This window comes from Mycteria americana, chromosome 1 (assembly GCF_035582795.1).
Source record: "Mycteria americana isolate JAX WOST 10 ecotype Jacksonville Zoo and Gardens chromosome 1, USCA_MyAme_1.0, whole genome shotgun sequence".
Taxonomy (NCBI): Eukaryota; Metazoa; Chordata; class Aves; order Ciconiiformes; family Ciconiidae; genus Mycteria; species Mycteria americana.
This window is the reverse complement of record NC_134365.1, coordinates 147685279-147713031: the sequence shown is the minus strand read 5'-3', so window position 1 is coordinate 147713031 and position 27753 is coordinate 147685279. Positions and strand designations below refer to the sequence as shown.

General features: G+C 45.0%; 1 protein-coding gene across 5 annotated transcripts in view; it reads right to left on the bottom strand.

The window, feature by feature from the left end:
• Positions 1 to 22137: 22137 nt before the first annotated feature.
• HERC2 (HECT and RLD domain containing E3 ubiquitin protein ligase 2) overlaps positions 22138 to 27753 on the bottom strand; it is a 120486-nt gene continuing 114870 nt past the window's right edge. For all 5 annotated transcript variants that reach the window (XM_075523454.1, XM_075523444.1, XM_075523472.1 and 2 more), the window contains 5 exons: positions 27552 to 27664; positions 26456 to 26646; positions 24489 to 24594; positions 23741 to 23953; positions 22138 to 23131 (listed from right to left, as the gene is read on the bottom strand). In XM_075523454.1, the coding sequence (XP_075379569.1) occupies positions 22859 to 23131; positions 23741 to 23953; positions 24489 to 24594; positions 26456 to 26646; positions 27552 to 27664 (896 nt within the window). In that variant the 3' untranslated portion in view covers positions 22138 to 22858. The remainder of the gene's footprint in view (positions 23132 to 23740; positions 23954 to 24488; positions 24595 to 26455; positions 26647 to 27551; positions 27665 to 27753) is intronic.

Here is a 27753-nt window from a genome sequence, read left to right as displayed (position 1 = left end):
GTCATCAATAGTTATCTCCAATGTTCTCATTTGATGTGCATCATGGATGTACATCCATGGCCTGTCTCTTCTCTCTTGCTGCTGGGGAGAGGCTCTTACTACACGAGTCTGGTGAGGAAATGCAATACAGTGGACCACCGTGCAGTTTCTATTAAAATGTTCCATTTGTGCTGTTGCTGGAGGTACTTAATTGTCCAAAAGTGTGGGTTTCAGTGTTGATTTGTGGGGTTTTTTAAGGTTGTAATGGATGCTCTTTTATTGTAAAATAGGTTCCAGTTTAATCTGATGGTCTACAAACACCAAGGTGACAATAGCTTAGGCTCTGGGAAGTTATTTACACCTCTGTAACTCAAAAAATGCCTGGTCATGTTTTGTGAATGCAAATTTATTTATACCTATCCCCAGTATCACAGGACAGCTACTCCCTGACTGCTCTAGTGTGGCAATAGACCTGCCAGCATGAGACAGGCCTTTTTAATCACAGAAAACATAATTTCCGTTAAAATATTAATTTACAGATAGATTATAAACATACAGGTGCCCTCCCATCCAATTTTATGGAGACAAGTGAATCGAGTTCTCCTTTCGAAGATTATTCTGATACAAAAAAGAATCCCTTTACTAACATAAATTATTCACCTCCAACTTTGTAATCATTTATTTGTGTTTCTATGGCTTAGATGCTTCAGCCATGGCTGAGGACCGCAAAGCAGGAGATGCTGTAAAAACAGAAAAAGATGAAGTTTCCCTCTGTACAGATGATGTACAACACAGAAGACAGCAAACAGGATAAGGAGCAGGTAAGACATCACTCAATTACTCTACATCGAGTAATTGTAGTAGTTCAAGAGGGCACGCATCAAAGGGATGCAGGCTATTCTGTTTGCCATAAGAGTTCATCAAACACCCATCACCTCCCTTAACCTACATTGCCATTAAGAGTTGTGCCTACATCACTCGGATAGCCGTATTAACAATGGAAGGCCAGGCAGAAATCCTGAGAAGTCAAAAGAAATGTTTCCTGTGAAGTTTATACATTAAATAAGCAACTTCATGCACTCCAGTGAAATGGAAAATTAAAGTAATGCTTTTGCATCTGTTTCCTATAAACCTTTAGCTGGAGACCTAGCCATAGAAGTGAGGGCATTTCCTAGTAAATGTAGAAATAACCTAAAATCTGCATAGAAATTTGTGATAATTTGGAGGCTGCTGTGCACACAGAAACTACAAGTTCCTGCTGATGCCATGGACTCGCTGTGCTCTTCCAGGCTTTCTGAAGCTCCATACACCACTAGGTTGGAAGGATCTGCAGTATTTCCCTCCCAGGTTATAAAAGCCTGGAAGAGTCAAGTCTACCCAGATAAGTGTACTGAAGAGATTAACTGAAGTGATTCTCACCAGTCTGCAACAGCAGAAGAAAGTTGCCCAGCATCAAAAATAGGAGCTAAGGTATCCTTAGGGAAAATAGATAAAGGCAAACTCAAGACATTCAGGATGCACGGGACAAAACAAAAATGGGAAGCAGATGAGGACCTTATGGTAGAAAGGGGTTTCAGAAGTAGGTTAGCTGCAGATCCTGTGCAAACAGCAGCTGAGCAGACCTGAAAGACTCCATGGCTCAGAAGGAGAAGACACCAGATGCACTTCAGTACCCTGAGTTATGTCCTGAGAAACTGAGGCTGACATCTGAGTGAGATGAGAAATGGGAGGTAAACACATCTAGGGTTTACTATTAGTTTCCTAGATCTATGAATCAAGAGCAATAGGAACTTCAGCAAAAGTGTACAAAACCAGGCAGGGCTCACCTCCCAGAGCCATGCAGCCCAGGAGATGTAGGGCCAGCATCCAGACAGGTCTTGACCAAACCTGTGGCACAACAGAAACACAAAGTATGGGAATGGCTTTGTGGGTTATAGACATGCAGGTATCAATGCAGAGGCTGGAGTATAAAGCAGGTAGAGGTCTGAAAAGGCTGAATCAATAAAACAAGTCCAGTTAGTTGTTTAAAAAGTCTATTCCTAGTAAGACAATCAAAGGCTGGCTGAGGGGAAGAGGCAGAGGGGAGAATACAACCAGTGGACAGCTGGGGCAGACAGGCTTACAAATTAACGTTGGAAAGCAGAGAGCGAGGAGGTGTCAATGAAAAGATCCAGATGAACACTGAAAGGCTGGAGGAGGCTCAGGCTGTTAGGAGGGAACAGGACACTGAATGTTACACAATTATTTTGCTTCCTTAATTCTATTAGTAAATTTAGGAAAAAACAGCAAGATAACTCAAATAATTGAACTCATATAATTGCAGTAGAGAACATGGTGCTTAGCGTATACCTCAAGTCTCTGAAAACACTGCATTCAGCATGCCGCTGATGAACCACATGGAAGATCATACCTTGTGCTTGCAGAAGAATCTGCAATGGGAACAAAAACATAAGCAAAAAATACTAGTAAATTATGAAATCACATCTAGAAAAAACTGCAGAGAGAAAGCTGTGATGTTGCTCAGTTTGACTTAAGATTTCATGTCCATAAGCCTGTACAGTGAAACAGGAGCTGAGATCTGGACTCAAACTGATCATTTTTCTAATACTGAGTTTTGAAACTTCTCAGCTTCCACAAATTAATACTGACCAGAGCTAGGTGGCAAGCCAGGTTTGGTTTTAGTTTCATTATCTGTTTTTTCTGAGTAAAATCATGGTTTCCAGTACCTCCTATATATGTTTTCATGGAGAAAATTACCATGGGCTTCTGTTTTTCAAGTTATGATAAATAAATAAATAGATAAATAAATAAGGTCATAGCCCATGTATGCTGAGCAAGTCCCTGCTGTAGCCGTGAATAAACACTTGTTTCTCAGTAGGGAATAACGTGCCTGCAAACAGGCCGGCTGTTGTGTGAAATTTGCATAGCTCAGACCAGCAGAGAGGGGCTTTCACATTCCTAATGGACCTTCCAGGTGGGAGAGCGCTGCCTGCTCAACCCCAGGGGCTGGGGGGTGAGGGGGGCGGCAGGGAAGCCCACTGGTGGTGCCTTCCACCCATGGAAGGGGCGACTCCTCCACCCACCATCTTATCTCCTCCCACTGTGCTGCCATCGCTGTGTGAAAGCTGGGTCTCTAGCCTAACCGCTTTCCTACACTTCAAATAAAGATACGGACACCTCTAATGGACAAATCACCTGAGCCTAAAGTAGGGAGGGGTTCGTGATGACAAATTTTAGGTGTCTACACAAAAGCCGCAGGTCTAAATGCCCATTTGTATTTCCTGGAGATGCAGGGTCAATGCAGTCAGCAGAGTCTAAGAAAGGGACACCCAACCACAGCCAAGTGTCCGCTGCAGGTTGAGATTAAAAACTCTCTAGACTGTATTGACTGTATTGATTAAGCCTCCGCATCGCAAAATGGGGAGAACAGACACCGAGTTCACATGTGGACACTTTCACCTTAGACACCTAGATTTAGGAGGGATGAAGCCTTAGGTGACACAATTTAGCAGTTCCCCGGAGGGAGATGCCTACATCTCCTGCACAATGAATGGGAAGAGGAAGATGCCTTTGCAAGGGGTCTTTCTAACTGGGAACGATTTGATCCCCCTAAGGCAGGTGTCCACATGCACTATACTGTAGCCGCACTGCTGTTTCCCCGTGTTCCCTGGAGCTGCACTGAGCAAATGCACGCCAGGCTCAGACAAGCCCGAGTCCAGCTGTGCCTCGACTCTTTCCTCATCTGCCTCGTATGTTCCTTTCTCCTCTAGTTACCATTTTTCTACTTGTATGCTCCTGGCTCTTCCTCTTGTTTCCTACCCCTGTGAGGGCCTGTCTGCAATAGAGATGAGATCTGGAGGGGAGAAGGATGGTGAGAAGAGTGGAAGTGAGCAGAACTGGTGAAAACACAGGGGCAGAAAAGTCCATTTGCTCAACACCAACCTGAAATAGCATAACTTTTTTCAGAAAGGAAAGTAGAAAGGTAAAAGACGGGGGGGGGCATGGAACCTAGTCTATAGTTTATAGTTCATACCTGCAAACCATCTAGCTGTAATGAGTGTGACAACTGGCTGGCTTCCTCTGCAGTTACTGAACAGGAACAGTACAGTTTTCCAGCAACACTGCCCACTCACTGGCAAATTGATAGTTGGATGTTGATTTGCCATCTTGAATTGACCATCCAAGAAGCCTGTGCTGATATATGCCAGAGCTGAAGAAAACAAACTCAGCCAGCGAACTTAAATGAAAGATTCACCTGCTGGAGCACATGCAAACAAGCAGTCGCTCCAGGCAGGGCTGCAGCAAGGAAAACCAGAGGAAATCCATCTCTGGCAGCCAACCCCGTGATCTTTTTCTTTCAGGGTGAGGCTAAGGCAGTACTAGGGGTCCTGTCATTCAGTCCCCGGTGATATTAAACAAAGCTACCCTGCACTCTATATGGACTCTACTATTGGAGGTCTCTGAGTGTTTCATATCAAGCTACAGTTTTCATCACGCTGGTCAGCCCAGCACTGAGCGTGCCTCGCCAGCAGCGGGGGGGCTGCAAGGAAGAGCAGAGCACCCATGAACTTTCAATCCTTGCTCACAGCACACTGCTGGCAAGGAGATGGGTGCACATTCCAGCCCTGCTGTCTGTGCCTGGATGCACTGTGAAAGGCTCCATGCACCAGGTCATGGGATGCGGTCGGGGAGGGATGCAGATAACAATGGCACCCTTTCAGCTCTGGGCCCTAAAATGTGGCATGCACTGCCTGCCTGACAACGCTCACACTGCCGGCCATAGCCCCTGGCCGTCCCCCAGAGAGCTGCTGGACATCTATACCTTGCTTCAGGGGCCCAAGGACAGGAGAGCAGCATGCAGGTGATACACAGAGGGCTACTAGGACCATTACGTGACTCTCTATATAAGAAGATACAATCACAAGAGCAAACACCCTTTTATGCATGAGCATGTACGTCAAAACAAGCATGAGACAGTACTCATTGCACAAGAGGAGCTTCATGTTCAAAAGTGATCCCAATCATAACTCAGCTGAGGCAATTACAAAGATAAATCTTTATCTGTGCAGATAAAGATTCATCTGCACAGAGAAACTAATACTGAGTGGCTCCAAATTCTACATCTCTCTGCGCCTATGCCTGTCTCCGCATCTATTCTAGAGTAACCACATATGCCCCCTCTCCATTTCCCCACCCTGCACTGGTCTGGAGTGGAGCGACAAAAATAATTACTCCAGGATAGTCATGCTAGTGTCCATGCAGAGGCAAACCTCAGTCTTAAATAGGGTTATGGAGCATTATTTCTGTGTTTGAGGCAGAGTGGAGAGTATGTCTCTAGCAGATGTGGAACTAATTTGCTTAAACTGGGAATTTTCTGAATTTTTCATAAAAGAAGGTATTTGACTGCTATGATTTTTCAGTGAAGTTTAATAGTGGTTCACAAGGGTTTTTCTTCCCATCAAAGTTACATATTCCTCTCCCATTTTTTTGCCATATATGTGTATAATTAATAATAATACATAATGTTAATTAATGATACACACATACTTGATATACAATTCTGCTAGGAAAGTTATAATGTTACTACACATTACCTAACATGTCCCAGCCCCGTTTCACAAAATCTGTCATGTTAGACTGGTTGAGCAGAAACATCTCCACCTCTGCAGGGTTTAACTCAACATTTGCCAAACTGGTGAAAGAAATTTTCTTTCCAGGCTCTTTAAAGCGTAGCTGGCTCCCATAAGCTCACCTATAAGAACATCTCACCATAAATCCTCATCTCCACATCAGACTTGAACGGGGGAGGGATGTATTTCACAAGACACTGTTTCATCTCAATTCACGTGTTTGTTTCTGACCTTTTACTCTCCATAGGAAAGCCGCGTTTGTGTCTCTGGGAATGGCAGAGATGTCTCACATCATTAACATCAACAGGGCTGTTAAAAGGTCCAAACCCAGTAATGCCCACTGGCTTTTTTCAGCTTCTCCTTTTCTATCTGCTATATTGGTTTTTTGTGCCAGCCCCAGACTTTACCAGGTCTCTTCAAGAGGTAACTTGTCATGGCTGACCTGGGCCTTTCAATTCTTCAAGGGTCCAGTATGGTATAACAGAAAACTGCAGGATTACAATGACTGATAAAAACTCTATTCACTGATGCAACTCCATCAGACCAAAAGCCATACCAAAAGGAAACCAGCTCTGGACCATCACCAGGGGCATCCTCCAGGAACCGTAGCCAACCTTGCATTTCTGAGTTACATGCAAATGCTCATCTCTGAAGGGTGGATCTCATCACACAGAGTGCTGAGGACTGCTCAATGTTGGCAACCCAAAGTCCATCTTGTTGGTAGGAAAGCATCATTTCACTTCATGACAATTTATAACTAACCAGATGAAAGACCTCTGTCATGCCAAAATCCCACCCCCACATAGTATAGCCCCTTCTTAGAGCAGTCTGTCATCCCCAAGGTGGCTTTTCAGGCTAGTTGATGTTTAACCCAGAGCAGATACCTTGCAACCCCTCCCAACACAGCAGTAGCACGATTATGATGTTATTATTAGGAGCTGCCTGAAGAGGCAACAGACAAGGTACTGAAAACCTTCATGAAATGACCCCAAGACCAGCCACGTCACTAAATGAATGTTCAGTAGTTGCAATTCACCTCTTTCCTAAAAGTGGCAGGAAAGCTGGATCTAGGCTCTGATGGGTAGAGAGGGCACTGACTACTCTTGCAAACACTACTGTCTCAGAGTAGTTTTGAGACCACAAAGTAACCTGAATCTCCCAGAGGTGCGGCAGAGCAGTTGTTTCACCATCTCTGTAAGGCCTTAGCAGCAATTGTCACCACTCTGTAAAAGATAAGAAGGTGATAAAACAGTCTGTACCACTGCCAAATGGAAAGAAACAGCTTGTACAGCTATCTTTCAAATTAAACAGCCTGTAAGCAAGTTTTAGCTAGGGATTTTGTCCTCCCCGCTTCTCCCTTCAAAGCCTTGCATAAATGGATATCCCAAAAGAACACTTTGAGCATGTGAGCCGTTTCTGTGGCCAGCTACTGTAAAGAAATATTTGCTCAAACTGTTTTCCGTTAGTCGTCTCTACATGCTCTACCTCTTACATCTTTGGAAAACAATACCCAGATCCACATTAATTTGTTTATAAATATATAAGGGCAATCCTGCTTGCATTTTTTGGCCGTGGTTATGCTGACCACATCCTTCCCAACTCTCATGACACAGTGTGACACAGGTAAGCACAGTCACCTTCTGCCTTCTCTTTCCTCTTCCCACTCAGTGCTCACCACTTTGAGGCTACTTTCATGGACATAGTGATGTACATTTTACCAAACCGGTGAGCATCGGTGCCTTTTGTCCTTGCTCCCTTTTCAGGATGGCAGCTTTTTCTAGGTGGAATGAGCCAACCCTCTGCAGTGCACTGCCTGGCAAGAACGAAGCCTTGGCTCCATCAAAGAAATGAGTGTAGCACTCCGATGAGATCACTTTTATCAATGCAGCCTATGTGGTGAAATAGTTTTTCTGTACAACACAGGAACTTTGGTCTCCTGACTCCCAGTCCTGTGCCTTAACCACACAGGAAGCTTGAAAATCTCCCACAGGCTTTTCTTCCCCTGGGCAGGCCTATACACGGGTATCTTAACACCACTGCAAACTGCCTGGGACCAAGCAAGACCATCTTGGAAGCAAACATCAAAAAGTTATTGACATCTTGCAGCACGCAGGCAGTTTTATTTGTTGAACCAAGACTCAAGGGCAAACCCAGGGACTGAAGCCAAAAGTGATTTCACCTGGAGCCAAGACAAATGTCACCTGGAGTTGTACTTACCTGTTTTTATGAAGAATTTTATAGCAAACACGTTTCTTACTCCCAGGGGCTTTCCTCCTCTGACACATATAATGCACAGTATTTGCCTTCTGACAGTGCACAGAAATGGTTAAATAGACTACTGCCCTTCAAAATGGTTGCCATTTTCACAACAAACAATTTGGATTTGTGCATAACAAACTAGAAAGACAAACTACCTGGCCACAGGACGGCATTCGCACTGAAGTAGCCGAGGCCCTGTGACGGGTACGCCCTGCGCCCCCCCCCTCCGATAAAGATCGGGGCTTTTAACGTGGCGATGACCGGCTTTTCGCGCCTCATTTTCGCGCCTTTTGTGCTCTGCCGTGCCCCCAGGCACCTACACACCTCGGCAGGGGCAGCAGGAGAGGCGGGACCCCTTGGTCACCACGCGGGGTCCACAGCCAGTGAGGCGCCTCGGCTCGGAGAAGCTTCTAGATCATGACCAACTATGACCACAGCTCTGACCCGACCCAGGGTATAAATGGGACAACGCCGGAGACCCCCTTTGAGTGGTCTTCTCAGAGCAGCGGGACTGTGTTCGGGACCTCCCCTCGTGTTGGGACGCCGCCTGAGGAGACTTCCTGGGACCGAGTGCCCTCAGCTCCTGTGGTGAGTGATTCCTTCTGGATAGATCCTTGAGCGAGCCCTCACCCCTGGGTGAGCGATTATATCTTCTGGGTACCCACAGGGGACAGAGAGTTTCCCCTTTGTGAGTGAGTGTGTACACTTTGGATCATCATTCTCGTGTGTATTGATGTGTAGTAACAATACCCCAACTGACACCCCGAACCTGTAACGTGTTAAATGTTATCGGAGTGTTGACTGATTTTGGTTTACCCCTGTTTCTCATTGGTTTCTGTCATGTGGTTTTGGCTGTTCTGTAAAATAAAGTTGTTTGAGCTTGACCCTCGTTTGAGTTAGTTTTAGTGTACCTCTGTGACAGGCCCACAATACAAAATTTGGGTCAGCTTCATACTGGCTCCAGGAAAGACGATAACTACCCCTACGCTGAGCTTGCTAACATCTACTTTACCCACCACTGTAATCATTTGAACAAGTTTGAATTGGTAAAAGGAGTCTACACAACATTTAGCTATCTATGCCATGGGCCCATGGCATTTTTGATCTGACAGTAAAAGCCTTGAAGCTGGATTTCCAGCCCCCCGACACAGCAATGTCAGGTTATCCCAGCAAAAGAGCCGGCTAGGATGCAAACACCGAGTCTGCAAACAGGATCAAGATGAAAGACTTCCACAAGCCAGAAATACTAAGGAGAAAAAAAAATGCATTGGTATCAACAAATTTGGCCATTTCAGCAAAGCCTCCGAGGCGAGCAGCTCTGAGACAGAGGACTGCGTCGGGGGACCGCTGCTGGATCGGCGAAACCGCGGCAAAACCGCGCAGGGAAGGGAGGAAAAGAAAAAAAAAGGGGGGCACGGAGAGAGAGGGCTACTGCAGCCACGCCCCGGCCCCTGAGCACGAAGGCGGGAGCTCCTGACGAGGGCCCGGCTCTGACTCAGCATGGGCGGGGACAAGAGTGACGGCGGCAATTCCCTTCCCGTACAAGAGCATCCCCCAGGGAGCGCGAGCGACCAGCAGTGCGGCAAACAGGATGGGCAAACAGGGCGTGGCACGTCGGAAGGGCGTGGCGCGTCAGTTTGCGCTGCAGTTCGTGCAGGCAGGGCATGCAGGGAAGGCAAAGGCACCCTAGCAGCTCAAGAGGTACTGTGAGGAGTGAGTTCATTCGGTAGTACCCATCCTTCCAGAAGAAACTCAGCTATGGTCTTCACTCGTCAGAAGGCGATGCCCTCTGTGCTCGCCAGAGTGGGTGTGGCTACCCAGACGGAGCTCCCACAAAAACATGCGGCCACCCAGGTCTCGGGCTGCAGGGAGTGCCTGGGCCTCTCGCTGTTCACGCATGGCAGCCGTGAGGACAGCTGTGTGAGGTGTGACCAGGTGGATGATTTGCTCTGCATGGTGGCAGAGCTACGGGAGGAGGCAGAAAGGTTAAGGAGCATCAGGGAGGCTGCGAAAGATATCGACTGGTGGTGCCATGCTCTGCCCCCCCTGAGATAGGAACAGGAGCAGCAGCAGCAGCCACCAGTAAGAACCCACAATCAAGGGGATCCTCTATCCCCCCTCCCACCGGGCTGAAGGCAGCAGCTCAAAGGAGGAGAGTGAAGGAAGGCGAGTCCACGCTCGTGGCAGCCGGCGAAGGCCCTCCCTGCCCACCTCGCCCCCCCAGGTGCCTCTGTACAACAGGTATGAGGCCCTGGAGGTGGAAGGCCAGTCAATGGAGGATGGGGACGACAGTCTATCTACACCAGAGGTGTCGCCCAGGTCAGAAGAACGTACCTCTCGTATTAACACCACCTCCACAAGGAAGAGAAGACGGGTTATAGTTGTGGGTGACTCCCTTCTGAAGGGAACCGAGGGTCCGATATGGCGGACGGACCCTCCTCTTAGGGAAGTCTGATGCCTCCCTGGGGCCCGTGTGAGGGATGTCACGAGGATACTCCCTAGCCTGGTACAGCCCTCGGACTATTACCCCCTACTGCTCTTCCATGTGGGGGGCGATGAAGCTGCAACACGAAGTCCTAGGGCGATCAAAAGAGACTTCAGGGCCTTGGGACGGCTAGTAAGGGACTCTGGAGCACAGGTTATTTTCTCCTCTCTCCTTCCAGTTGTGGCAGCGACACAAGAAGGAACAGAGACACCCAATCTATTAACGCATGGCTCCGTGGCTGGTGTCATCGCCACGGATTTGGGGTTTTTTTGACAACGGGATGGCCTACACAGCACCGGGTTTGCTGGCGTCTGATGGGATTCATCTTTCTCAAAGGGGAAAGAGAATCTTTGCTCAGGAACTTGCGGGGCTCATCGACAGAGCTTTAAACTAGACTTGAAGGGGGAGGGGGATAATATCAGGCTTGCCCGAGGGAAGCTGAGGGACGACGTGCCACGGTTAGAGGGAGCGGGTGCCAGTGAGGGCACTCGGCCTGTGTCTCTGAGATGTGCAGGGTATGCCGGGGCACAGCCAAAGTCGAACAGAGTTGAGCTAGGGGATACTGAGGCAATAGGAGCCAAGAGGGAAATGCCAGTGAAACGCCTCAAAGCACACAAGGGGTGTTCTTCTATGAAGGAAACATGGACAACAGCCCAGCTGAAGTGCCTCTACACCAATGCACGCAGGATGGGCAACAAGCAGGAGGAGTTGGAAGCCATTGTACATCAGGAAAACTATGATATGGTTGCCATCAGGGAAACGTGGTGGGACGACTTGCACAACTGGAGTGCGGCGATGGATGGCTATAAACTCTTCAGGAGGGACAGGCGAGGCAGGAGAGGTGGTGGGGTAGCCCTATACGTCAGGGAGAGTCTGGATAGTTTAGAGCTCGATGATGGTGATGATAGGGTGGAGTGTCTATGGGTCAGAATCAGGGGGAAGGCCAACAAGGCAGATATTGTGGTGGGAGTCTGTTACAGACCACCCAACCAGGATGAGGAGACAGATGAACTATTCTATAAGCAGCTGGGAGAAGCCTCACGATCGCTAGCCCTTGTTCTTGTGGGGGACTTCAACCTGCCGGATGTCTGCTGGAAATACAATACAGCAGAGAAGAAACAGTCTAGGAGGTTCCTGGAGTGTGTGGCAGATAGCTTCCTGACACAGCTGGTGAGTGAGCCAGCTAGGGAAGGTGCCCCGCTGGACCTCTTGTTCACCAACAGAGAAGGACTTGTGAGCCATGTGATGGTTGGAGGCCATCTTGGGCAGAGTGATCACGAAATGATAGAGTTTTTGATACGTGGAGAAGCGGCGAGGGGGGTCAGCAAAACTGCCACCTTAGACTTCCGGAGGGCGGACTTCGGCCTGTTTAGGAGACTGGTCGAGAGAGTCCCCTGGGAGGCAGCCCTAATGGGCAAAGGAGTCCAGGAAGGCTGGACATTCTTTAAGGAGGAAGTCCTAAAGGCACAAGAGCAGGCTGTCCCCAGGTGCCGAAAGACGAGCTGGCAGGGAAGAAGACTGGCCTGGCTGACTAGAGAGCTCTGGCTCGAACTCAGGAAAAAGAGAAGAGTCTATGACCTCTGGAAGAAGGGGCAGGCAACTCAGGAGGACTACAAAGGTGTAGCAAGGCTGTGCAGGGAGAAAATTAGAAGGGCCAAAGCTGAGCTAGAGCTCAATCTGGCTGCTGCTGTAAAAGACAACAAAAACCACTTCTTCAAATACATTAGCAGCAAAAGGAGAGCTAAGGAGAATCTCCAGCCCCTAGTAGATGGGGGAGGGAACACAGTGACCAAAGATGAGGAAAAGGCTGAGGTGCTTAATGCCTTCTTTGCCTCAGTCTTTAATAGCAGAGCCAATTGTTCTCTGGGTACCCAGCCCCCTAAGTTGGAAGATAGGGATGGGGACCAGAATGGAGCCCCCATAATCCAGGGGGAAATGGTGAGTGACCTGCTGCACCACTTAGACACTCACAAGTCTATGGGGCCTGATGAGATCCACCCGAGAGTACTGAAGGAACTGGCAGATGTGCTCACCAAGCCCCTTTCCATCATTTACCAGCAGTCCTGGCTAACTGGGGAGGTCCCTGCTGACTGGAGATTAGCAAATGTGACGCCCATCTACAAGAAGGGCCGGAAGGCGGACCCGGGGAACTACAGGCCTGTCAGCCTGACCTCGGTGCTGGGGAAGCTGATGGAGCAGATCATCCTGAGTGCTATCACACGGCATGTAGAGAATAACCAAGGGATCAAGCCCAGACAGCATGGGTTCAGGAAAGGCAGGTCCTGCTTGACCAACCTGATCTCCCTCTACGACAAGGTGACCCACCTAGTGGATGAGGGAAAGGCTGTGGATGTTGTCTATCTAGACTTCAGTAAAGCCTTTGACACAGTTTCCCACAGCATTGTCCTGGAGAAACTGGCTGCTCATGGCTTGGACGGGTGTACTCTTCGCTGGGTAAAGAACTGGCTGGATGGCCGGGCCCAAAGAGTGGTGGTGAATGGAGTTTACTCCAGTTGGTGGCCGGTCACAAGCGGTGTTCCCCAGGGCTCTGTGTTGGGGCCAGTTCTGTTTAATATCTTTATCAATGATCTGGATGAAGGGATCGAGTGCACCCTCAGTAAGTTTGCAGATGACACCAAGTTGGGTGGGAGTGTTGATCTGCTTGAGGGTAGGCAGGCTCTGCAGAGGGACCTGGACAGGCTGGATCGATGGGCCAAGGTCAATTGTATGAGGTTTAACAAGGCCAAGTGCAAGGTCCTGCACTTGGGCCACAGCAACCCCATGCAACGCTACAGGCTTGGGGAAGAGTGGCTGGAAAGCTGCTCAGCAGAAAAGGACCTGGGGGTGTTGGTTGACAACCGCCTGAATATGAGCCAGCAATGTGCCCAGGTGGCCAAGAAAGCCAATGGCATCCTGGCTTGTATCAAAAATAGCGTGGCCAGCAGGACTAGGGAAGTGATTGTTCCCCTGTACTCGGCACTGGTGAGGCCACACCTCAAATACTGTGTTCAGTGTTGGGCCCCCCACTACAAGAGAGACATGGAGGTGCTGGAGTGTGTCCAGAGAAGGGCAACGAAGCTGGTGAAGGGTCTGGAGCAGAAGTCTTATGAGGAGCGGCTGAGGGAGCTGGGGTTGTTTAGCCTGGAGAAAAGGAGGCTGAGGGGAGACCTTATCGCTCTCTACAACTACCTGAAAGGAGGTTGTAGAGAGGTGGGGGTCGGTCTCTTCTCCCATGTAACAAGTGATAGGACAAGAGGAAATGGCCTCAAGTTGCACCAGGGGAGGTTTAGACTGGATATTAGGAAATTTTACTTCACTGAAAGGGTTATCAAGCATTGGAACAGGCTGCCCAGGGAAGTGGTTGAGTTGCCATCCCTGGAGGTATTTAAAGGACGTTTGGATGAGGTGCTTAGGGACATGGTGTAGTGGTGGTCTTGGTAGTGTTAGGTTTACGGTTGGACTCGATGATCTTAAAGGTCTTTTCCAACCTATATGATTCTGTGATTCTGTGAAAATGAGGCAGTTCTGAAATGCTGGAGGTGCCCAGGGACCCCTGTGTTGCAGGGGCTCCCACAGCACCACCCGCTTTACCTGATGGACTAGGGGCCTCCATTGCCTCCTCTTGGCCTCTTCTTGCCGGGCACAGGGATGATCCAGCTACTGTGAATGACTGAGGTGGTCTTGCCTCCTCACCCTTCCCTGCATGCAGCCATGTGCTCCCACCGCTTCCCCCTTGCCAGCCAGCCTCTGGCCTCAAGGCACCCCGTTCTCCAGCGGCTGAAGCTGCGGCTGTCCGTGAGGTTGTGCTTTGCCAACAAGAAGCATGCTCACAGCTCAGCAGAGCTTCCCTCCCTGCAGCCGTAAAAGGAACAGCCGTGGCCAGCACACAGCCCCTGCATCCGGGAGGAGAGCAGGCATTTTGACAGGTATTTGCAGTCTCAGAGGACTGCTAAAGAGGAACGATAAGAAGGGCTTAGGGATGTGGTTTAGTGGTGGACTTGGTAGTGTTAGGTTTACAGATGGACTCGATGATCTTAAAGGTCTTTTCCAACCTAAATGATTCTATGATTCTATGACTCAAGGGCAGGGCTGGCTTAGTGATGCTTGATCTCCTGTACCCATCTTACTGGGCCAGTGCAATTGGTTGTGGAGCTACCTAATAAACCAGAAAAAGGAAATGATCCCATTGAAAAACAGCCACCAACAGCTTTTGAGCAGGGGATGAGGAAGGAGTCACTTTATTGATCCAGGTCTTCCCTTCCAGGAGAGCAGCACCACAGCCCAGCCAGGGCAGGGGGCAGGCGGAGGGGAAACCCCTCTGCATGGCTTTCACTAGCATTTTAGTGCAGACATTGCCCTTGAAAAAGAAAATGCCAATGTGACGGCTTAAACTCACCTGTTGCTTCCAGAGCTGCCTGAAGGACTGCCATTTGCTGCTTCATTGCTCCACCATTTAATTTCTCCCCACGGGCCAACAGGTGTATCCACACTACTGTATTAAACTGAGCACTGCCAACAGAGGGTCAGCACCAACCTCCATCTAATGTAGCTGTGAGCAGTCATGCTGTAAGGCCATGAACCAGAAACACCGCTGCACTGGGGTGCTGTGAGAGCTAGGCTCACCTGGGGCAGAGGAGACTGCTCGTCCCACCACACCAGGCTCAGCCAGAGCCATGGCATTCCCTCAGCAGACACACGACTGTGGCTGGAGCTGCACGGAGGTGCTAGAGGACTTGCAGCTCAGAATGGCAGCCCATCTCTATCCTAAATGATAAGCAGGCGCTGATGGGGTCAGGGAGAACTGTACGTGCAGAGCAGTTGGCATCTGGTTAAGGAAGCTGTTACTGAAAAAGAAAAGATCCTGTTGAGCCAGTGCAGGTCCATACTGGAAAAGAAGGCAGCTGAAAAGCTTCAGTGCTTCACTTGTAGTAACTGATAAAGATTTCAAGGGTCTTGCCTACAGTAAGTTTGGATGTCTCAAGGCACCTTGGTTAGACCATGATGGACAGGGTACCACTGCAGAGTCTATCCTTCTTGCTAGAGATTCATTTTTAGAGATGCTAATAATGAATAGAGCATTGCAGGAATAACGAATAAGCTGAGAGGACTCAAGAAATCAGTTTGGGCAGCTGCCTGACTGAGGGCAGATAAAGTATCATCAGATCATCACCAAGAGATGTCTAACAAGGTTTTAAAAACTCTTACTGACCAAAATTCATGATCTGCCTAGACTGGGCATTCTGGTGCTTAAATGTCTCTAAAGTCAGAAAGTGGCAGGGGTGGGGTGGGTGTCAAGTATCTCTCCTGGAAGGATACTATTTCTTCTCCACCTGCTTTGGATAACTGTGGACAACTGATCATTCCCTTTTTTATCCCAATGTTTTACATATTGAAAGATTTACTACGGTGTTTTTATCCAGCATTTCTGCATCAGACATTTCCACTGTTTTTCTCTTCCCACTCTCCTTCATCTCTTGTTTTCTACCACTGCCAGAGATGTGCTTCCCTTTGTACTTTCTCCAGGGATCGTGCTTGGGTCTTAGGCAATATCCAGGTGTACTCCAGTCAAGGCTTTATTCATTATCAGGTTAAAATGGATTTTCTGCCACTGAATGTCAGTGAAACTCCCCTGGAAGCATACGTGCTCCTTTTGTAACTGCTCGTCATTGCTGAATTGTTTGGTCTGTGGCCCTCACATCCGTTTGTCCATTAGCATTGCCTAATAATTAAATTCTTGCGATGTTGTTTGGCCTTGACTACAGATAAAGGGACTAGACACACTCTTGACTTCTTTGTGAAGCTGCAGGCCACAGCTTCATTTACATACATCATGGTATCTAGAAAAGCCAGTACCCAGTATCTCTGTGTGAATTGCCAGTACAGCCCACCCCCAACACAGAAAATTTTGTCCTCTACACCTGCAGGTGGAGACCTTTGGAAAAAGCGCAAAGTCTGTAGGACTTCACACAAATCCTGTCAGTGTGGGCCTACCCTCAGCTATGGCTGGAGGTCCTGCAGCCTGTCCTCATAGCTTTCACCTCTGCAGGAAGGAGCTTGGTCTTATTAAGTGGGAGCCAACTCATTAGCCTACTGCCTGGAGGCCATACCCTCCCCAAACACACAGCCAGTCTGCTGGCTGCCTCTGTGCCTCTCTGTTTATCTTCCAGCTGTCTACCCAGTCCTTGTCAGACACACAACAGCACTGTGAAACTGCTCTTGAAGAGAGCATTTCAGCCTGCTGGGTATAATTCTGCTTCTTCGTATGCTTGCCATCAATACTGACATTTGGATGTCCATTTCTCCATGCCTCAGTGATCACCTCCAGATAGGGCACCATACAGCTAATTCCTCAGCTGCACAGCCAAATAATAAAACAAGTCTGACCATACTTGCAAGGCTATGTGGAAGGAGAGTGTCTGCTCCTTTGAGGGTATCTCAAGGATACTGTTTATGAGGAGCCATAAACAAGAACAAAGAGAAACCTGACCAGCACATGATGGGGGAGATCAGGATGAGAACAACCCTGGTCAGTCGCACTAATTGATAAGGATGTGTGGAGTGTGGGAATGCTTATTTTATCAGTCAGGAGGATAAGGAATGGGAGGGGTACAAACACACAGAGCCCTGAAACCTGAGCAATTAGTGTTAACAAACACAATAACCAGAAACAAAGCTGGTCAGTCACAGTAACTGATGGGCTAGCAAGAACCCGAAGCAAACTGGGACTTTGCAACTGATAGGGATGTAAGCCTGAGGGTCCCAGGGTGTTGGAGGGGGTGGGTGGGACTGTGGCCACTGATGAGGGACACACAGAGGGAAGGGGAGCAGGGAGGGACAGAGGGGGCAGACACAAAAGGGTATAAAAGGGGTCACGTGTAAAACAGGGTCAGTCAGCACACTTGTCTGGCTGAGCCCTGCGCCTGATCACCACAGTCTGTCCTGTCTTCTTGTATCTTCTTATTAAATCTTTTATTAACTATCTCTCTGTGTGATTGCACTCTCTGTCCCATGTGTACATGTGCCGCAAGGACTGAGTGCCGGCTACTGGTGAGATCTGTGTGGGCGTGAGTGAAAACTGGTGCTAGCTACTGGCACAAGTGGGGTCTCAGCATCAGCTACTGGAGCAGGTGGGGTTCTTTAACCCCTAGCCACTGGGGTGGGAACGGTGTGTGGGACTGGCCGTGTCAGTGTCCTCTGTGTGTCCATGTCCATGTGTGTGTCTCTGGGACACGTGCAGATTCGCCACTGATTGAACCTGCAAAAGGGAAAGAGGCAGCCAAGTCACTGTTCCTGGGTCAGGCTCCAGCATCTGGGCAGCAAGGTCCTGGGCCGGGGTGGCCGGAGGAGGCAGCCACACTCTTAACATCCCTTAACAATACAGTAACAGCCATAAAATATCCCACCACATTCCTGTCAATCTGCCGAGGTCACATGCACCCAAGGGGACCAACATGCTCCGAGGTAGCTGGCTCCGAGACCATACCAGCCATTTTGCAGTGTATTTTCATCCTCTAGTACTTGTAGTACGGTCCATCGTATGACAGGTCTGTGCTATTAAATTAAGTCATTTTACTGCAGTGACAGGCAACGCGGCTGTTCCTGGGTACCATCAGCCTAAATCCCTAATCTCTCCTGTTGATGTTGGTGATTCATTGTACAGTAGGTCCATTCTGCAACTAAAATAGCTTCCTTTGTTCCCAAATGAAAAATACCAAAGGCAGCTAGGCTCTACCCTACATGGGTAACTCCAGTCACATGCGTGCCACAGACTGGAGCCTGGTCAGTGATTCTGCAAAGAAGCAGCAGCCCCCAGGATCACAGGAAGGAAGGTGCCTGATTTGCACTACAAAAAGTCCATTTCCTTCCTGTTTTTGTCTAGCCAGTTCTCGCCCAGGAATCCCCTGTCCTCTGCAGGAGCATGGAGGAAGAGCAACTCACTCAGGCCAGCCCAAATCCCACCTGGCCCCCATACACAAGTATTTCATGCATTTGATTTCTCCCTTCTATGCACAGCACTTCATAATCCATTGACTTTAGCATTGCTCAGGTCAGTCAGCCCTTCTATCAGCTTCACTTTGGACACAGACCCTGTTCTCTAGTTTATTTTTAGGGGTGCTTCTAAGTCGATGTAATGAAACTGATGAAAAACTGGAGAAGCAGCAGAACCAGGAAGGGAACATGCAAGAGTCTTACTCCCAAAGTTTTTCCAGGTTAGAAGGGACCCTCACATTTTACATGCAGCTTTACCCGTTTTAAGAGGTCTTCTTAGTTTACTTATAGAAGAATGTTACAAAGGAAGGGACAGTATCAAGAGCTATAATAAAGCAAACCTGCCTCATCTGTTAACTACTAGGTCAAAGCATTAGAATGGTTTCATAATTTGTGGTTGGCAAATCGTATGTTCATGCCACAAATGTCAAACATACCAGAACAAACATTAGGAAAATTATCACTTGGAAATTATGGAAAGAACTTGCTCAAAACAGATCAGTTTCTGAAGCTAAAGAGCATCTTTTCTTCAAAATGGTGGTGAAATACTTTACACAGATGAATTAATTCACAAGTCTGTCTTCTAGGAAAAGAAACCACAGCTTCATCTACTTGGTCATACTTTAATTTCTCCCCTTTTGGACCTTTGAAATGGCACACTGGTTTGGGAAGAAACATTAACTGTCATGTATTGGCCACAGGTCAAACTTTTCATAGAGCAAGAAGGAAGAACAGCCTCCTATGACTGCAAGCATCCTATTTCTGTGCATTTTGATTTTGCACTTTCTTGCATTTTCTTTTCCTACGAGTTGCTGCTAAACAGGGTAACAAAGCTCAGCCGGCCACTGACACTGGACCAGATTGGCACTTTTTGCCCCTGCACACCGATAAAGTTGTCACAGTGAAACAAGAAGGTGTACTCCTATCTTGGACTTTATTTTCTAGAAGTGCTGTACCCCGTCCTTATTAAGGCTTACCATCAATAGTGAGTATATGCAGGTGCCCAATGAGGATTAAGTTTCTTTTCATTTAACACTGACCCATTTACAAAAGAGAATCCCTAGAGGATTTTGTGTCATATCCTGTGCGTGACTACACGTTCTCCAACAAACTTCTCAAAATGCTTCTTCTGAAACATTTTTCAGGTCATGGTGCCAGTGCACCACACCCAGACTCATTGGAGAGAGCTGATCAAGGATGACCACAGTCAGGAAACAACTGAGACCGTTCTGCTTTGTGTTTCTGTGAGATCTTTGTACAACCTTACTCACTGGCCGTCAGATGACTAAAGGCAAAGCTGAAGAACAGTGCCTTGCAGATAAACCATCAACATTAACATTTGAGACAAGCACACGGATCAGCAGAATCTTTTCCAATTATTAGGAGCATCAATGCACAAATAGTTTGTGTGTCACATTCACAGTTGTGTCGCTTTGGTGTGGTTTTCACTTAAGGTAAGGACATGACTTCACGATCGAATAACTTTTCCACCGATCTCACACCCTTGAACCCCAGTTGAGTAGAAGAACAAAGTTGGCATGTTTTAGTCAACACCATCATTTTTAACTATAGGATTAGTCGGGAGATTAACCTTGAAAGGCAACATCTACAGGAAACTACACATCTGTACATTTTCTTTAAAGTAAAAAGTGAAAATATTTTATCAATGAGATCTTTGGAAGCCACTGCTTCCCTCTTTTCTAGAAGGGTGCTGCATGGTTTAGTTTTGCATATAGTTTGTGATAAAGATGCTTGCAGGGGAGGCAAGTACCTATATATGCTGGCCTGAAGACTTTTTTAACATGATGTTAAGGAATAAATACCATGATTATAAATAGTACATGTCCCCCAAACTCCCTGATGGGACTCAATGACCTTCCCTCCTTATTCTCAGCTTGTTTAGCAGCCATTAGGTGGTTATAGAGGTATCAGGAATTTACCCAGGCAACAAAGAGTAATTTTGAACATGGGAAGGGATTTTCCTCTCAGTTTTCTGCAATTTCATAAGGGTAAAGCTTCATAATAAATCAAACCATCATCTTTGGTTTTACAGGGAAGTAACATATGAAGAAGGGAAAGGAGCACTAGCAATCCATTCCTCATTTGCAAGGTTGAGTCCTTTTCCTTCTCAGACTAGGAATTTGCATTTAAAAGCCAATTAAGAGCAAATCCCATTTTCTGACCACTTGAAACAATGGTTTTTCAAGAACTGGCTACTCAGAAATGCTGTAAGTCAGGTCATAGGTGACAAGCATTTCACACCATAAAAGGGCGTCTTGAGACTCTTCTGTTAGGATGGGAAAGCAAAGAACGAGGCTTAATAAACTTCTGTTACATGGTTCACTAATTAACAACGTAAACTGCTTCCTTACATAAAGGAAGCAGTAAACTCCTTCCTTCCTTCCATACTTGCTTTTTGCTTTTCTAGGAAGAAAAACTGACATTCTTTTTCTTTCCTAAGCAAGTTATAACACTTCTCCATGTTACAGTAGTTCATATGCTCCTGAAATGGGGTTTGAAATTCAAGAATGGCAATTGAACTTGGTCTCAGTCCTTGGGCTTGTGGCATTTGGGATGACTCATCCACCACATCTGAAAAGCTGACTACAGAGTCTCTTTGATCCAGTTGGATGCCTACAGGGCTCCGGTGTTACCATGGTGAACGACAGCAGACGACCACATGAGCACTTCTGTACTAGATTCTCCACTTGTTACCTCAGGAGAAATTAAATTCAGCAGCAAAGATAAAAGAGGTTGCTTAAGGTTTTTGGGTCTTTTTTAAGACTCAAAAAAGACTCAGCATTTTTCATCAGCAGACAGAGAAAATCTGGAGGACAGGGCACAGGCCTGACTTCTGGAATCTCCAGGGAGACAGAGAATTGGGACAGGAGCTTTTATTGCAAGAGATCTTCAGCACTAAATAGAGGCCTCTAAAGCCAACGAATTTCAAAACGCTGACATCTTAACAACAAATAGGTAGTTTCACCACTATTTTGAAATACCAAGTATGTCTCAGGAAAACTTACTGCATGACCACAGTTAATACTTAAATTTACCGAAGTTGGAATAGAAGTCAAATGCACACACTAAAAAAAAAATCAACTCTGAATTGTAGAATGTTAAATAGTCACATATACCTATCCTAATAATTAGTGAAGAAATATCCTAATAATTAGTGAAGAAATGGTATGACATCACCTTCTACTGGATTTTAAAGTAAAATATTAGTTCTTTGGCAGAACTAAATCTTATTTTCCTACTTTGTAACTAGTGCAGACACTGTGTAGTAAACACGTAATACCTGCCCGAATGCCACTTGACTTCAATGAGTTATTCAAACAGGCTACTCCGGATGCACAACGTTCCGTGATCAAGCCTTGTAAAATGATCTCATTTTCTCAGAGACAGTATGTTATACAAGTGTCATCGTACTCTTCTACTCGCATTCAGGTAGTTGAAGACATCTGTCCCTTACACTTCCTCAAAAACAATTTTTTTCCTAGGTGTCCAAGAACAAATTTACTGTTACTGACAACAGTAGCATTAGGAACAACTGCATTAACAAAGTGTACCTAATTGCTACCATTAACGTGTTGTGTAGACTTGCTCTGAGTTTACTATAGCTCATGTCCTGTCTATGGCAATGCACCTACTATAGCTACATATTGGTGGAGCAGCACCAGCAATGTTTGGTCAACAGCTGTAAATTGCAGAAACATTTCTTAGTAGAGCCATTGCAACATTCATCCCATGTAACAGCTGCATTACCATTAAAAAAACCACATACTATTTTTTCCTGTGGCAGAACTTTTATTTGGAGGGAAATTATAACTTTTGCATTTACATGGCACAAATTATATACAGTACACTTTCCATGATAAGAATTATGATGCTGTTCACAGAAAGGTATCAAATTTGAGATAAATAATGCATAAGCTAAAATATACAAACCAGGGGTGGAGGTGAAACTATTGGCCATTTTTATTATCTATAGAAGAATTTCAAGGAATAATGTTAATTCAATGTTCAAAAATTTTTAACAAACTTCTAGTAAAGTTAATTGAAATATTTATAATACTATTCAGTTGTTGCACAGTATTTCCAATATACAATCAAGAAGATGCACAGAACACAACACTTAATGTGAAAAAACCTATTGCACCCACAATTTAAAGGTTCCACTGCCTTTTGGATGCTGCACTACCATATTTATATAAACATTTACAACACTTCAGTAAACACAAAGGTTCTAAATGTAGTGCAGCATTATGGGGGGGCACTTTCAGCTCTTAAAATAAATGTTAAATGCCCATATACTGTGCCATTTATTCTAAGCTGATGGTTTAAGCTGTAACCCTTAATTCCTACTGTGAGTAGCAAACACACTTTCCCCATGTTCAGAAGATTACCACCCCTCTGACTACATACTCTCTAGAGACCTAAACTGTCCTTGGCTTCATTGTCATTTTAGTGTTTTGCCTCAGTGCTTGTGACAACTATCCCTTGTATTATTTTTTTAATGTCCTGTTAAGTAGTCCTGCGTAGAATCTGAAGCAAAAGAATCTGCATCTTCATTATCAGAATCATCACTACTGTCATCAGCCGCTGGCTCTCCTGTCAGCGCTATCCTGGCATAATCGTCAGTGTCTATAGACTTGCAGAAGTGAATGGCATACTTCAGTTTTTCCTCTAGTACTTGCTTACAGGAATACCTGGGCAGCTTCAGGAGAAAGAAGCAAGTGTACGACTCAGGAAGGAAGTGGTCCGGAGGATTGTATTTATCCAACACCTGTTGAAAACAAAAGGCACAGTATTTTTTATTCACTGTCCAAACCACAAATAAATATCAGAAAAACACTTGAGAACTTTCTTTAACAGAATGTTAGATTTGTGATTCTGATGCTGAAGTTTCTTAAAGGAACAATGAAAAGATCAAATCAATTGTCCCTACGCTAAATAAATAAACAAACCCAGACATATATGAGCTTCTTTGATTACAAATATGTGGTTGGGAACAATCTAAAAAAGATTTTATTACCTCAGCAAATACCAAAATATGATTTGAAGATTGTGTTTTTTTAATTCAGCTGAAATGATTACCGAGCTGAATGAAATGCTAAATAAATGGCAGCAAAAACAGTTGATGACTGACAGTGGAACACTATCAAAATCCAGAGAAGCAAATGGCTGGGAAATGAAGCAAATATCCACTTGGCCAAGTCAAGAGAGAAAAATACATGTGCACATTATAGGTCTCTGTTGCACTGTTGAATCTACAATGTAATCTTGCATAAACAGTTTAATGAAATCAGCCTGTTCTCTTCTCTCATGCTATTACTTCTCCACTAGCAGCAGCTTTTTAAAATAAAAATCCCACACCCCATCCCACACACCTTACCTGAATAACAAAGTCCCTCCCTCTAAAGTCTGCAATAGTCCTGGGCAGCCTTGTTCTGCCCCACACAAAACGCAGGAAGAGAGATCGCTCTGTATTGGAGAAGGATTCCATCACTTCCCAGAACCACTGTATCAAGGAAGCAGTTGGTTCAATACCTTTGTAAGTTGCTACAGATTTCAGAAGGTGAAGTGGAATATCTGGGCTTCCACACACCTGAAAAATAAAATATAGTGATTGGCTACAGAAGTCTGATCAAATCAATTACAGGTGATTTGTTTCCTCCATTCCTTTAAAATATTTCATCAGCTTTTACACTGACAAAATGAACTTTCAAATATTTGAAGTGCTATGCATAGTCTCCTATTACAATAATACGAAATATACATCATCCCATCAGGGGACAATAATGAACCTTCTTTCATATTCCTGAATCACATAAAGAATTAAACATTTTACTTGGGATGAGTATCTCCAATTCACCTCCTAGGTTCCTGTTTTGTAGGGTTTTTTGGCTTTGTTTGTTTCTTCCAGAAATAGTTCATTACATCACTGCTCAGCTGCATCAAAATAACCTTATTACCACCAAGAGGGCAATTAAACATTTTCTTGTCTGTCCTTGGACAAAATGTTTGCAATCACAGAGTGAGCACTGTAAATAGTATTTAATGTGGGGTTTAGATTAGTAAGACGTAAGGGAAGAATCTCACTCCAAGTTAGTCTGACAGAGTAGCAAAATGGAAATCAATACCATCGTTTCCAGTTCATATCCTGTAAATAGCGAAAGTAGAGGAACTGGAACAACACGGGCCATCCCCTCACGAACTGCTGCGACTTGTTCATCAAATTCATGAAGTCTGCAGAGACACATTTTCAGAGTTTCTATGAATGCCATTTCTAGTAAGTATTTCTAGCGATTACTGTAATATCAAGGAAACTTTAACCATTCTCCTCAAGTCTCCAGCTATGTGCCAAGGAACATTAATAAACAGTTATCACACAAGATACTTCACTTATACCAGTTTCCACACCAATTCATATTGCACAGCAAGCTCAGTATGGAGAGATACCTCCCGATGTTTAGGATATTTTATTTCCAGTATTATTCATGTGCTGTGCCTGGCAAGAACAAACCAATACCCCGTTTGGAAACAAAATGCTCTTGGGAAAAGAAGGCTGTGCTTTGGAACTCTGCCTTCAAACATTCCCAACACTAGATGGACATTATGGTAAAAGAAAAATGGGTCTGAACTAAACCATGATGTCTGAGGACAGGAGTTGTTGCATTTCGAGACAGACACAGGTAAGTCTAACACACTGCTGCTTCTGCTGCCACCCATGATTTGTGTTTTGCATTTCTTTTTTTCCTGTCAAATAATTTCTGAGATGTTTTACAGAGCTCTCCAGAGCAGATATTTGCATCATTGACAAGTCCTGTCCTCAGGCTTGTTACACCAAAATAAACAAAGATGTCAGGACAAATGTGGTCTTATGCATCCACTTTTTCACATGGATTCTATTCAGGTGCTAGTTTTTCTCTCAAGGGTTTCATATAATTAAAAAACTTGATACTTAATCTAAACATTTAAATGTTTCTCCCAAAGGACTTTTAACTGTAAAATGCTTTAGAATTGATCATGTCCTTTGAGGACAGCCAGAACTGGCAAGAGAAAAAAAACATTTCTTCAAAGGAATGTAGCATTTTATATAGACATATCATTTATCCATTCCAAATGAAATTCCTCTCTGCTGTCAAAAGTAGGTTTAAGTATTGGTTCATAACCATTTATAGGAAAAAAAAAAACCCACCACAACAAAGACTGTAATTCAAGTAGTTGTTGCCAGACACTGTAACTACAAACTAATAAGCAAATAGAGAGTGATGATACAGTCTTGCTCAAGCACTCTCTAAAGTAGTTAACTGTGGTGGAGAGAATAAAACAACTATGAATCAGTTCCTCATCTAAATTACCTAAATTTCCATAGTTCAATAGGCACTAGGCCCACTGCTTCAACATAAATAGATGCCTACGGCTGCTTCTTAGACGTACTTGTCTAGATTAACTATCTAGGTATTTAAGTAACCAAAGGCCTGTCTTCTCAAATACTGAACAATTATTTCCCACTGATTTCAGTGCAATATTCAGCTTTTGGCACCTGTGGGTGAATTTACTTGTCTGCACATAGGTGTCAGACTTATTTTATGGTGTCCAGGGAACGAACATTTTGTTTTGTGTATTCTGACTTAGGTAAGAATACAATAAGAATTCATCTGGGACTGCTCTTGACTACAACTGATGATATGAAAACTGTGGGAGCAATAGTACTAAATCCAAACTCTCTTCACAAAGAGCTTAATGATCAAGCCTACTACTTTATCGCATAGGAAGAACTAGATGGATGGGGCATTTCTCCACCTGTAAAACTGGCTGCCAAAACTGCTTTGTCAGGACAGCTATTAAAATATACTTTTATGCTTTGTCAGGACAGCTATAGAGCCAATACTTGGTAGTTTATTTTGTTTCCTAAAAATTAAGTTTAATCTTTTCTCCTTGGAGAGATTAAAAGAAATCAGAAAATCAACACTGTCATCACATGAAAATATTAAAACACTTGTCATAAGAGGTTGAAGTAGTATATTGTTTAAAAGCTTTTACATATTTTTTAAAAGAAAATGCTTATTCATGTCAATAATTTGAATGACTTAATTCAACAAACCTGTAGTTTATTGCCAGCCTCACATATTCAGCTCTATTATCCAGTGTAATATGGGTGTACTTGGAACTCAACTGAATATCTTGACCACTTGCATTAGGCACAGTGAATGGGAGGCTCATAGCTTCAAACTCTTCTGAAGTAGCTTCGTTGTCTCGAATGTACATAAGCCCGGGAATAAAATCTTTATCAACCTGTGAAAATAACAAGCCCGAGTTAAAGTCAGTTTACTAGCACTATACAACAGCGTCTCTTGCATACCAAAAGCAGTGCACTGTGTGTCATCTACCGAAAGCATTGTCAAATGTCTGACCATAACGCATCTAACAATTTCAAAGCCATAAAATGCCTCAGTATTTTACACAAAATTTCATTATGCTGGGATGTGGGAGGGTGCATGTGTTCTAGATTTCAATCCTTTTGGGGAATATTTGCCAAGAAACTCTATTATGCAAGAAAATGGATTTAAAGCTTAAAAACATAATCACGTCTACAAAGTCCAATGCTGGTTTTGGTACAAAAGGAATCCCCTTACTGACAAGTAAATGACTCAATGCTTTTACAGTAAGTACATTTCTGCATGACAGTATTTGAGAAGGAAATCTTCTTTGTAATGAAGACGTAACTCTTACTCCACATTTACTGAGCTCAGTAAACAGAAATTTAAAGTTTGTGGTGTTCAGTATGTGGGCACAAACTATTTTCAGTAGTAGTTTGAACTAATTTTCTTTTAATTCAAAACAGTGTAGGCGTGTGCACCCAATCAGTTACTGCATCTTGGCACAACAGACAGTGACAGCTACAGAAAGGTCTGCTGGAAAGTAGGAGTTTGACCACAAACATTTGTGTAATCAAACCCATGAGAAGATTTGAGAATGCTCTAGAATTCAAATAGCTTATTTAACTACTTTTGAACGACTTGTAAATTTACAGTTTTAACAGTGAGTACAAGTCATCCTTATATACTGGCTCAAAATGTAAAAGGCCAGTCAAAATACAAATATATAGAAAGCAGGGAAGCCAATCACTGGAGAAGAATTTATGCTAAAGTCTGCTTGTCTTCTGTAAGTTATATCCTACTCAGATACTTCATACTTACCTCACTGAGATCAGCAATTGTTAGGTTCATTCCTGCAAGCTGTTTCCACACTGGCTCAGCCAGGTTGAGGCTCAGAGGGCTGCCAGTCCGGATAGCAATGCCCAAAAGTACACCTGTAAGTTTAAACATAGTATTTTTAATTTTTTTTTGTTAGATTCCCAATATTCTGATCATATAATGCAAGTAGAATGTCACAACGTTG